The 13,005-nt window shown below is 44.6% G+C and overlaps 1 protein-coding gene across 1 annotated transcript; it reads left to right on the forward strand.

Annotated features, from left to right (window-relative positions):
* Window positions 1-2,967: 2,967 nt before the first annotated feature.
* Window positions 2,968-4,679, forward strand: LOC143305520 (uncharacterized). The gene is made up of 2 exons (XM_076689539.1): window positions 2,968-3,011; window positions 3,075-4,679. Exon 2 carries the CDS (start codon window positions 3,347-3,349, stop codon window positions 3,797-3,799), a length of 453 nt encoding a protein of 150 aa, XP_076545654.1. The 5' UTR covers window positions 2,968-3,011; window positions 3,075-3,346; the 3' UTR covers window positions 3,800-4,679.
* Window positions 4,680-13,005: the final 8,326 nt, after the last annotated feature.

Raw genomic sequence — 13,005 nt, forward strand, 5'->3', positions numbered from 1 at the left:
GCCATTTGGTTTAAAAAATGCACCACCGACATTTCAACGCTTAATGAATCAAGTTATATCTGGTCTAGAGAACGCTCATGTATTCATAGACGATATGGTTGTTTTCTCTTCATCACTACGAGAACATGAAATAAAAGTAAAAAAATTACTCAATCGGCTCAGAGAATTTGGACTTACACTGCAGATTGATAAATGCGAATTCTTACGTAAGGAGGTTACTTATTTAGGACACATTTTAACAGAAAATGGTGTTAAGCCAGATCCTCGTAAATTACAAGCTGTAAAAGAATTTCCCATTCCTAAAACACAGAAAAATGTCCAGCAGTTCTTGGGACTGACAGGATATTATCGCCGTTTCATAAAAGATTATTCTATTAAATCAAAACCATTAGTTCAATTATTAGGTAAAGGAATTCGTTTTAAGTGGACCGAAGACCAGCAAAAAAGTTTTGAAAATTTACGCGACGAACTCTGTACACAACCAATTTTACAATATCCGGATTTTAATCGACCATTCATTGTTACCACTGACGCATCAGATTACGCAATTGGAGCTGTACTTAGTCAAGGAGAAATAGGAAACGATCTACCAATTGCCTACGCATCTCGTACCTTAAATAAAGCCGAAAGGAATTATTCTGCTACAGAAAAGGAATGTCTTGCAATGGTTTACGCAGTACAATATTTCAGACCGTATCTTTATGGAACAAAATTCACACTCGTCACAGATCACCGACCGTTAGTCTGGTTACACTCTGTCAAGGATCCGACATCACGACTTATGAAGTGGAGACTCAGACTCTTAGAGTACGAATATCAGGTTATCCATAAAGCAGGAAAGACGAACAAGAACGCAGACGCATTATCACGTAACCCAGTACCATCTTGCTTACCACTTATACCCCGAGATCCTCAAGACCCCGATTACAAGCACATAGGACAGAAACCAGAAATCGACACGGATTCCATAGGATTTCGTGTGCGGCAACTACAAAGGGACAGGGAAAGGAGACCGAAATATCAAGAGGAAAACACTAGCTCTGATGAAGAACCAGCCCGTGGGAAGGTTCAACATTCTCCAATAGCAGATAGACCGAGAGTCTTACCTAACTTATCGCACGAGATAAGTATGCCAGATGAACACATGGAAACAATAAACTTTCATCCGCAAGCAAATTCTACTAAAATCACATCGACAGAAGAAGACGTAAACTTGATTTCATTCGAAGAACCATCAGAAAATACCATTACGGAAAACACGATAATCGCAAACCCGCAACAGGATTTACTTAACCATACACCATTATCACTTGTAACAAATGAGGGAATTTTACAACCACAACCTGTTAACGAAACAATAGGAACGGCAATCCAGCAACCACAGGAAAACTTTGACCGTACCGTTGACCCTTATCCGTTCACACTTCTTGACACAGACACTCTTTCCACGGAGGGAGATGACCTGCGAAGAAAAGTGCAACCTTCACAGACACTTGAGGTTGTTATCTCCCCAAACACCCTGACCACCGAGGAAGGTCATTACGCACATTTCATACCTGCGGACTGTAAATTGGTAACCCCCATTGGAAAACTGTTACTGGACACAGAAGCAATAGATTTACAACAGCTCATGTCAAAGAAACCGCAGAAAGGAGACGTAATAGAATCAGCAAATGGCTCATACAAAGTTTACAGTATAATAATATCAGATAATTTTTACGACACCATTAAAAGTGAAGATATACTAAACGGACTACAAACACTGAAACAGCATTTAGATCAAAATCCAATTAAATCATTTAGAATATCAGCAGTCGGAGATTTTCATAAATTACCAACCAATGAATTAACTAAATTAATAAAGGACGTTTTCAACGGTACAACACAGAAAATCATCATATGCAATTGTTCAACGATTACACCATCAGAAGAAGATCGATTACAAATAATTCGCGAAGCTCACGACAGTTTGATAGGAGGACATAAAGGAGTCACAAAAACATATAAACGCATCAGAGCGAAATATCAATGGCCAGAAATGCACAACGAAATACGAAATTATATCAGGAAATGTCCAAGCTGTCAAGAAGAGAAATTAGTTAGAGCAAAAACTCGTCAACCAATGTTAATTACCGATACCCCGATAGAACCATTTGATAAAGTTGCTTTAGACACCGTAGGACCTTTACCTTTAACGCCTAGCGGAAATAAATACATTCTCACAATGCAAGATTGTTTAACGAAATATTGTATAGCAGTAGCAATACCAAACATTAGAGCAGCCACAATAGCAGACGCTTTCGCGAGACATTTTATTGCCATATATGGAACACCACGAGCAATATTAACAGACAAGGGAACTAGTTTTATCGGAAGCTTAATGAAAAATCTTTCAGAAATATTCAAAATCAAACAAATCACAACTTCTGGATACAGACCACAAACTAATGGATCACTAGAACGAAGTCATATAGTACTAACAGAATATCTTAAACATTACATGGATAATTATGAAGATTGGGACCTATTAATACCATTTGCCATGTTTTCTTATAATACTTCCGTACATGAAGCAACAAATTTCTCTCCATATGAATTAATATTTGGAAAACCAGCCCGTGAACCAAGTTCGTTACCAACTGGCGAAAGGTTAAAATCATATGGCGACTATTTAACAGAATTAATAACTCATACTATAAAAATCCGCAACATAGCAGCCGATAATTTGATTGCCTCCAAGCACCGTTCGAAGAAGTACTATGATAAACATTCCCAATCCGGTAGAATTCTGGGCGCAGGTGGACGACGGTCGGGAAGAAGCTAGGCGACTGTACCGGGACCTGTATCGGTACATGAGCGACCGCGGCCACCTCCACTTTCCAAACCAGGGAAGACTGACCACTGGACGTCTGGTGGCGTACAGAAGTAAAGAAGGTACCTGGGTCCGAGGAGAAGTTCAACACCTGATGGACGGCCAGTTCGAGGTGGCTCTTCGTGACCACGGCAAGGTGGTAAGGGCACCGGTCGACCAACTTCGGACCTTGCCGCCACGCTTTCAAAATCTACCGTGGCAGGCCTTCAAGGTACGGGTACGGGGTATCCGCCCTGTATGCAGGACCTGGAAGATAGAGCAGGCCAAGAGGGTGTTGGAAGGAAGGAGGGGTCTGCTAACCAACATCAGAGGCGAGGGTGAGGTCGTGGCAGATGTAGCCCTCGATCGTCTACCAGGACAACCACCATTCAACGTGGCGGAGGCGTGGTTGGGCATGAGATACGCGGTTCCAGGCCGGGTATAAAAGCAGACCACAACACCATTCTTCCAAAACACTTATCTGAGCGGACCGAAATGTGCTACATCAGGGAACAACCAACTGAGAGGGACACCAGTCGCATCGAGCTGCTGATGAACTTGACGGCCCGCCTGTGCATGCGCAGCACTTGCTACAGATTAGACGTTGGCATTGTCTGTATGCAGTGTGCTCTCGAAGCAGCCCTTGGAGCAGCAAGGATCTATGACATGGTGGAGGTACACTATCCACTACCAACGGCATATCCGCCTGGGGCCTGCGATATTTGCAGCGCGCCCCTGATGGAGTCGCAGGCCGCCTACCACTGCGAGGAGTGTATTGCCGCCATCATCATGGAAATGGAATACCAAAGAGCAAACCAACCCATACCACCGCCTGCAATAGTACCAACCTGGTACACCGAGAGACAAATCCGATCGAGGCAGCCTGGACCCAGACGTACGCTTCGACTTCATACCGCAGTTAGCAGCATCACCAACCATCACACGTAGCGATAAGTACACACACATCACACATAACACCCGACATATTGCATTACAACACCAAAACTTCAACACATTCTAGTGAGTGTTTTCCTTTCCAATTGAAAGCATCACGATTACCGCGATGTTTCATCTAAGGGGGGAGGTGTCACGTAGACAGACCGTTTTTATCAAACGTGTCTCCTTTCAAATAAGCTTAAACATCTGGAAAGGAAAACTCTCGGGCAAACCGACCATTTACTCTCGTAATAAACAGAAGGCCCACCGATAGCAGAACCAAACACTTGGGAAAGCAATGGGTCCGCCGTAATCAAATAGCAGATGCAACCACTCTAAACTGTCGCAGAGGCAGGTGGACCCAGCCTGATCACTCGAATAGTAACCAGACCACCCTTCTTAATTAGTATATAAACCCGTTCGTACCAACGATCGCGGGCAGTACCAGAGTTCATCTCGTGTCGAGCACGTCGTGTACGGTAGTGAGTTGGTTACTATTAGTGAGATCGGATTGAAGTCCCCTTCGAGCAACATTCACCTTATAGAATCCGCGAGTCGTGTTTCTATTTGGCATTACAATCAACCACACACAACACCCCCGCATTGCCAGTGCGTGAACACCGAGCATAGTGGAAATAGGTAATATATCACATTATACACCTATATTCGCGACAACAACATCTGTAATAGACCAAGATTGTAGAATATATACATTGCTGTGTCAAACCCACATTAGCATTCTCCTTTAAACCCAGTGAAACCTTGTGACAGTTCCTACCACAATACAATCTTACCGCTCGGGTTGTATTGATAATAAAATAAGTTACGCGGCCGCCAATCAGAAAGCCTCTGATAGCCACGCGCGCTGCCAAGCCGTCGGCCACGTAACACAATAAACACTATTGTATCGGAATACCAAGAAACTGGCTGGCGACAAGACCTAACGGCAATTTGAACAAGGGAACGTTCTCGAAGGAATGTTCGTTAGACTGTAATTGTTTAAATTCATTAGAAAGCGAATGCTGAATCGTTCCGAACAAATATGCATATAAATTCAACAAATGTATAGTTTGCCACGGCATTGCAATTACCGCAAGCGCATCGTCTGCTGTTAAACCACGATAATTAATAATCTTCGTTGCAAATCGAAAAAACGAATAATTTTGATCTTTGTTAAGGTAAAATTATACGGATGACGGCCTCATCCTCGAAAGACTATATGTTTCATCCTATATTTCATGCTATAAGTTTCAATCTGATTAAGAGTTGCAATTTTACCGTAATACAACAATTATAAATTCAAATAGAAATACTGCATAGTTTCCGAAACCGTTGATGCGATCGTGGCGACGAAATAGAAAAGAGAAAGGAACACCAAGGAAAGGGATGAAAGATTTTCGTCTAGCTCACGCGTCTTAGCCAATCACCGGGCATGCGACGCTGCCGAAAACGTATCGCGATCCGTCAAACCGTCCCCTCCAAGGACAATGATCGCGCGACGGGCCCTTCGACCATCGATCGCGCACGAAATTTGTCACTCTTGATCGATCAATCGTAAGTACGTGATCGGGAGCCCGTGTGTCCGAGAGACAGAGTTATTTGAAAGTTCGCGATATTTTCTCTGCGATAAAGTCCTCCGCGTAGCGAGGCAGAGCGCCATGCGGATTAAAATAATCGGAATTCTGAATAAGGACTCATAGACGCACACGTAAAATTACCTTCTACCTAATTTACTATCTTTTCTTTCTTTTCTCTTAAATCGTTGCTCGCGCAGATATCGTATTAAATTCATTTCGCGTAATTATAATTATTTAATCTCGTAATTCGTTTGTGTCTGTCTCTCGTCGACGTCCTCGTCCGATAATTCGTTTCGCCGCGACAAGTACGTGATCGGAAATCTTATCGTTCTTTGGTGTTCCAGATCATCAAGCGAACTCACATCGAATTTAGCAAGCGAATATATTATATTGTATTGTATAAAACAACGAATCGGTAAGTCGATCTTATTACATTTCCGAAACACGACGGTTTCATCTGGCAAAACGAGCGATCTGGTCTAGCCTTCCGGGGTTACGAGAGTATCTCAGGTCAGATCGTTCCATCAACCGAGGTATCGACATATTATAATCATCTGTGGTAATCACATAATCACTGACGTTTCAAAATCATTTTTGTCGTTTCAAAAGGGGCACCTTAGTCCAGCCCTCAGGGGTTACGAGAGTACCTCAGGCTGAGATGTACCCTCGCGGTTGAGAATCGCCAATTTCTCTCGCTAAATCAAGTTTCGAATAAAAAAAAAGAAAAGGAAACGAAACGGTTTAACACGCACACACGACCGGTAATAATCGTACACGTTTCATCTGTGACTTCAAAGTGTTAAATAATTTATTTTGTTGATTAATAGTAAGCATCTTTACCCTTATTATCACATTGTAAGGTATGCGAGGCCACGAAACCGCGGGCCCCTGCCAGCGCGAGCTAGTACCGGCGCCGCCGACAGGTGGCGACCGCGCGCACCGCGAACTCGCGAGACAGCCGGCTTTGCGAGTGTACGCGTCTCACTCCGTCGGTAACTGTCTCGGCGCTAGTTCGAATTATCGAAGCCCAATTACGCACCAGGTCGATAAGCGATACTCGCGCCGCGATTTCGATTCTGGATCGTTCCGGATAACTTTCGTTATTCGTGCGAAAGCCACCAAAACGTAAGCATCTAAACCGAGCCGATTGAACTCAAAAAACCGTTACCATCCTAAAATTAAAAGATTCTCGTGTTCGTGTTCCGAGAAACCAAAACCGCTTTACCACTGGAAAGTAATTTCCATCTGTGTTTGTGTTAGAAACGATTAAATAATTGACGCGCTTGTTAAGTGACTTTATTTAAATACACGAATTTAGCAAGTACATTTGTTCGCTTAATTCCGCCTCGACGTCCAAGTCCTTGCTTAGCCGTGAACCATCGACCGGGAAACCAATCCGGGGCCGGGCCACCAGGCGCCACCGAATTGCCTAAGACAAAACGAACAATTCTCTCTACCATAGCAAAGCTCTTCGATCCCTTAGGTTGGATCGCGCCAGTCGTCATTGTAGCAAAAATATACCTTCAGACTTTGTGGTCCAGTCAATGTGATTGGGACGACGTTCTTCCAAGTTCCCTTCTCTCGAAGTGGCATAATTTTTACGATCAACTGCCTGATTTGGAACATATTTCCATTCCACGAAAAATTTCTCCGCAAATCATTAAAACTCAAAGCCTGCATGGGTTTTCTGATGCGTCAACGAAAGCGTACGCGGCTGCTGTTTACTCGCGAAGTGTTTTGTGTGACGGCACCGTTAGCATATCACTCATCCTTGCCAAAACTCGCGTAGCTCCACTCAAAACGATCAGCGTGCCCCGATTAGAATTATGCGCCGTGCTGCTTCTGGCTCGCCTCTTAAAGTTCGCTCGAAACGCGTTAAATTAGGAAACGATCGAATCCCACTGTTGGACCGACTCCAGTGTCACATTAGAGTGGGTCAATCAACCACCGACTCGATGGAAAACCTTTGTCGCAAACCGCGTAGCACTTATTCACGAACTTACTCACGACAAGCCACGATACGATACGATCAACTTCATTTTTGGTAACGAAACCCAAGCTCTCCTCCAGCAGCGTTCGGTAGGACGGGTTGTGTCTACGGCCGTCCTCCGATACAGTCCGCTGTCTCCTTGGCCACGGCCGAGAGAGGGAACTCTCTCGGCGGCTTCCCGACCGCCGGACCGGGCGTATACGTCTCTACGGCGTCCACCGGAGCACGGTCTTCTTACTGCCTGGGTGCAGGACGGGTTGTGTCTACGGCCGTCCACCCATGAAGGCATCGAACACCTTACCCCGCACATCCCGCTACCTCCGCCGCTCCGAACCGTAGAAACCGTACCGTAACCGTGCCGTGCCGTAACCGTCTCGCGACCGCCGATAACATTACCGTTAGCTTTAAGTACCGCGCTGTAACCATAGACATAAGGAACCGTAGATATAAGTACCGCGTCGCCGTAGCCGTTAAGCCATTTAAATTGATAGGACCCCAGGGCCGTAGTCTTAAATTAGTTTGTACTTTAGTTAAGGAAATATAATTATTATTTTACCCACTAACCACCGACTTTTATTCATTCGTTCGCCTGAACCCCGGACTTACCGACTGAGCCGGCAAACCCCCGGCGGTAACCCGTCACAGTATTACCAATTTTAAACGCGTTCGCCGTAACAGAAGTAATGTATGGAAATATTTTAAGAAAATTGATCAAACACGAAGTATGTGTTTAATCTGTGATAGTACATTTAAAACGAAATGTGGGAGTAGTACGTCTCTTATGAGACATATAAAACAGAAACACCTAGACGTATTTGAATCCGAGTATACATCTCCAGAAACGACACCAAGAGAAATGTCTGAAGAAAATAGTTTTGCGAAAGCCATATTAGATAAAAATTCGCGGAGAGCGCAATCATTAACAAATGCTATTGCAAAAATGATAATATTGGATTTTCAACCGTACAGCATTGTCGACGATGAAGGCTTTAAAAATTTTGTAAAAATTGCTGAACCTCTATACGAGATACCATCCCGAACAACGTTCTCTCGAAATATCGTACCGCAAATGTACCTAAAGGAAAAACAGAATATAAAGGGAATCATTTTAAACGACTTAAAATGGGTATGATTTTATCATTTTACATTTAATTATCTTTTTATGTTGCTTTCAAGTGAAGTGGCTTAAATTTTTTAATTTTTTTGTTAATAAAATCACATTTATTCTAGTTCACTAAATATATATTTATACGTATGTGCTTATTTGCTTATTTATTTATTTAGGATGATGTGAAGATCGTATCATTTTCAACGAATGGATGGACTTCCCGTGCAATAGATGGATATATTTCATTAATAATTCACTATTGCGATAAGAATTTTGAAGTGCTGAAAAAACATTCGCTCGGCATTCACCATTTCACGGAATCTCATACAAGCCAGAATTTAAATCAATTACTCACAGAGTCCTTGAACGAATGGGGCATTGATTCAAATAAAATTAGTTGTTACTTTATCACGGATAATACTGCGAATATGGTAAAAGCTATAAGTGTTCTCCTCTGCGGCGCATTAACGTGGTTATTTCGTTAATGAAGGTCCTCAGTGGCTCGTCCGGACCTTGTTTGCGACCGGCGATTTGCTGGTCCAATCGCCTCTTTTCCCCGGCTGGTGCGAAGAATTTTCGTAGCTGTTCCTGGAGGTTCGGCCACGAGCATACTTTGTTCGCTGCGTTTCTGTACCATTTTTGGGCTTCGCCTCGTAATAATTGAGTGAAGCCCGAACGCATTTGGTGGTCGGTTAGGCCGTACGCATCTTGTAGTTCTTCTAGCTGCTCCAGGAACGCATGCGGGTCTCGTCCGTCAAAATGGCAGTTCCATTTTCTCATGATCTCCATCGTCTTTACCCGGTCTTCGTGGTGTCGGACGGCTGGCTCTGGTGGAGCGGATGGACCTGCTGGAGACGCCGTTGTCTCGGCGTTCGTCTCTTCCCCGCGGTTTGGTGTTGATGTGGCCGTGGCCGGACGGTTCCCCAGGTGTGTCCGGAGCCATTCCCGGGCCATCTCCGCGTGGAACTCTTCGTAATCTCGGGTACGGTCGACTTCCTCCTTGTATCCCGGCTTGTCTTGCGGTTTGTCTGGAAACTCGTCCTGGTGTTCTCGGACGTACTCTACCAGACTGGTCCGGAGCTGGACCCACGTTCCCAGCGTTGGCTGGTGTAGTCTACGTAGCTCGTTGACTACCTGGTTCTTCTTCAGGCGATATACCCAAGCGATGCCGGCCATCCTGGTTTCGTAGGTTTGCTTCCTCGGAATCGACAAGGCAACTGCGAACAGTTAATCCAGCGTCGATGGAGCCACGTTCCGTGGGCACCACTGGTACCAGGATCCTCGTCCAATAGAGCGGTTTAATAGGTACCTCGGGACATAGAGGTTCTTTTCTCATACACGCTCTGCTTGTAGGGTTCCAACCTCCAACCGGAGGCATAGGTAAAGGACAAGGTCCTGTCGGTACGGTTCCTGCCGGAGGCGGAGGCGGAGGAGGTGCTCCAGGTATTCCAATGAGCGGAAGTGGCGGTGGTGCAGCAAGTATGCTTCCAGGTGGCGGAGGCGGCGGTGGAGGTACTCTGCCGAAAGGTGTCGGAGGTGGTGGCGGAGGAGGCGGAGCGGATGATCCTGCGGATATCGTTCCTATCGACGATGGCGGAGGTGGAATCGGTGCACCGCTGTGCAGTCCAAAGGAAGACTGCGATCCCTCCTCCTCCGGGGAGACCAGGCGTATTCGGCTGGTCACGCAAAATATGTGGATGGCTAGGAAAATTACCTCTGTGTAGACGCAGCGGATGACCCTTCCCTTGTTGTCCAAGTTTAGTGTCCATCTGCGCCCATTGCGGGTAAAACGATGTCGTTTTATGCGGGTGTAGATCTGGACTACTGTTCCATCCGCCAAGGTGTACGGGATGGTGTCCGCCTGGTCCGTTTTGTCCGCGTGGTCCACCGTGCAGGCGGCGGCCAGTGTCCTGGTCGGCTGTGGCTGTGGTGATGGTGATTTGCAGTGACTGGCCCAGGCCGCGTCTGCCATTGCCTCCGCCGATATTGGGGCCGGTTTGCGTGTCGCTGGTGCTGGGTTCCCCAGATCCAGTGCTGCGGTCAAAGCTGCTGCTTCCGCCAACCTTTTGGCCGGTGATTTCGGCGGACAGTCGCCGGGTGCCAACGGTGCTGGCGTCCGCTTTGCCGGTGTCAGCTCCGCACTGTGTGGCCGCCTTGCCGGCGTCTGGACGCGGCTTGGCCGGGTCGCTTTGCGGGCCGGCGCCTCGGTGACCTGGGCCTTGGTTCGCGGTCGGCCACCACACCTGCTTCCTTGGGGCACGCTCATTCTTATGAATTTCTTCCACTCTTGTGGCGTATTACGGTTAGTTATACATGGTCTTAACACCAAATATTTATGTAACAACGGTATATTAGAAATAATATCAAATAAAATGTTAAATATAAAATTTACTATATAATAATTTAAATAAATAATCTTTTACAAATTTAATATTTAGAATGCAAGGTTGTTTGAATAGTTCTAAATTTCCTTGCAATTTAAAATCTTATATATTTGGTCTTAAAAAATAATCAAAAAGATTATAGTATTTTTATTATTATGCACATACAAGAATATATTGTTACGCCCCGGCGTAATGTGAACACTATCGCGAGCTTCTCCTCTCAGTTTGGAGACTTTCTAACGGAAGTAGAATACAATGCGGAAAGTCTTCCAACGACGTCAATGCGCGGGTTTTTGCGCCTCGTAATCTCCAAACTGAGAGGAGAAGCTCGTGATAGTGTTCACGGGTTGAGATTTGAAACCGTCCCGGAATTGATAAAACATTTAAAGCGTCGATTTACGCCGGATAGGACGTTTAACGATTATTATCTCAAAATCGCTAATATTCGTGCGCACCGTGACGAGTCAGTTTATGCATTTCATGACCGTATCCGAGCCTCGTTAGTTGAAATGGAGGACTTCCTTAAAATCAAGCACGGGGAACAAGCGCCCGCTATCCTGAAACCGATAACGGGCACCGCGGTGAACGCGTTTCTTCGCGGATTGCCAGATGAGATAGCACATGGCGTGCAAGCGTAAAATCCGAAAACCTTGGCAGACGCACTAAAAGCTGCTCTGCAGCTTGAAACGCGCCTTAAAGATAGACTACCCATATCGTACGATCTACATCGACCATCTTACGAACGCGAGTATCGCGGAAATGATGATTATGATTACCAACCGCGATATAACGCCGAGTCCTGTTAGAGTATTGCACAGGAAGGAACCAAGTACGGAGGAACGAAAATGTACGTGTGGTGCGCGATCGCAAGCGGACGACAAACAGGAAACGCCCCCTGCAAGGACGCGTGATTCACGGCCGCGTACACCACCTTCACGCGAGCCGACTGCTGGACCATCGAGCCGAAGGTCACCGTCACCAACAGCACGGGAATCTTTAAGGGCACAGACTCCTTCGAGGCCTCCTCCGAATCGATGTAAGCGCCATTGGAAAGAATCGGGCAATCGTGAAAACACATAATTGAGAAATTCGACATTTGACGGTGTGACATCTAACGTCATTATACAGAATAAGAAACGAAAGTGAGGTGGCGTAGTTGTCGAACCACATCATTTTAGAGATTCTTTCGCGGTGTTGCCACATCTGTGACAATCCTGACCATTTCGAGCCGAGCGAGATTTTATTCCAGGCGGACATAGAAAAGGACAGCGCGATAGAAACAGAAAGAGTATCATGAATGAAACAACGTAGGGCCGATCGGCGGAAATGTATATGTTTAAGTCACACGCTACGACAGATTCGATGAGACTCTGTAATACACATAACATACGCGACTATAAAACTTATACGAATAAAAACTACATGGCATTAATAATTTCAGAAAAGGAATGAACAGTAAAGACATGTAAATTGATCAACATATACAATATTTATTCATTGAAATATAATAATTTCAGAATAAGACAGAAAAATAAACACATGTAAATTAATCTATATATACAATATTTATTCATTCAAATATAATCAATAAATATAAACAATGATTGGCCACCCGTCGTCCGCCGTCCGCTTCGGCCTCTTCCTTCTCCGCGGCGTCTGCATCATCGGAAATTGTTTTTATCTGAAATACAATAATGAATGTTTTATAAGAAGAAAAAACAATCGTAGGAATTCAGTGGGTACGGTTGTAGACATAATTTCCATTTCACGAAAAATCTAATTCCGCCACATTTATGACAGAAGAATCAACACTTTTACTTCCGACGTCGACGGCCTCGAATTCTCCTTTCTCTTTTCTTTTCCTTAGACCTCTATCTCCTGTTTCTTCTATCCTCTTTCTTTTTCATTTCTTCTTTCTTTTCTTCCTTTTCTTCCTTGTCCATCTGTGAAGAAAATAATTTATGTATAGATAACGTAATATTAATTATGTAAGATTATACTTGCCGATTATACGTGATCAGGCAGCATATTTGCAGTCCATTTGTCCTGGTAACGCTGTCTTCAATATACCTATATATAATTTTTTAATTTTTTTCGAGAAGAGGAAAATGCTGTGTTTCATTTCTCAACGATAAAAATGTTCATGCAAAGATGAACGA

The sequence above is a fragment of the Osmia lignaria genome, chromosome 8 (assembly GCF_051020975.1).
Source record: "Osmia lignaria lignaria isolate PbOS001 chromosome 8, iyOsmLign1, whole genome shotgun sequence".
In the NCBI taxonomy this organism is placed as follows: Eukaryota; Metazoa; Arthropoda; class Insecta; order Hymenoptera; family Megachilidae; genus Osmia; species Osmia lignaria.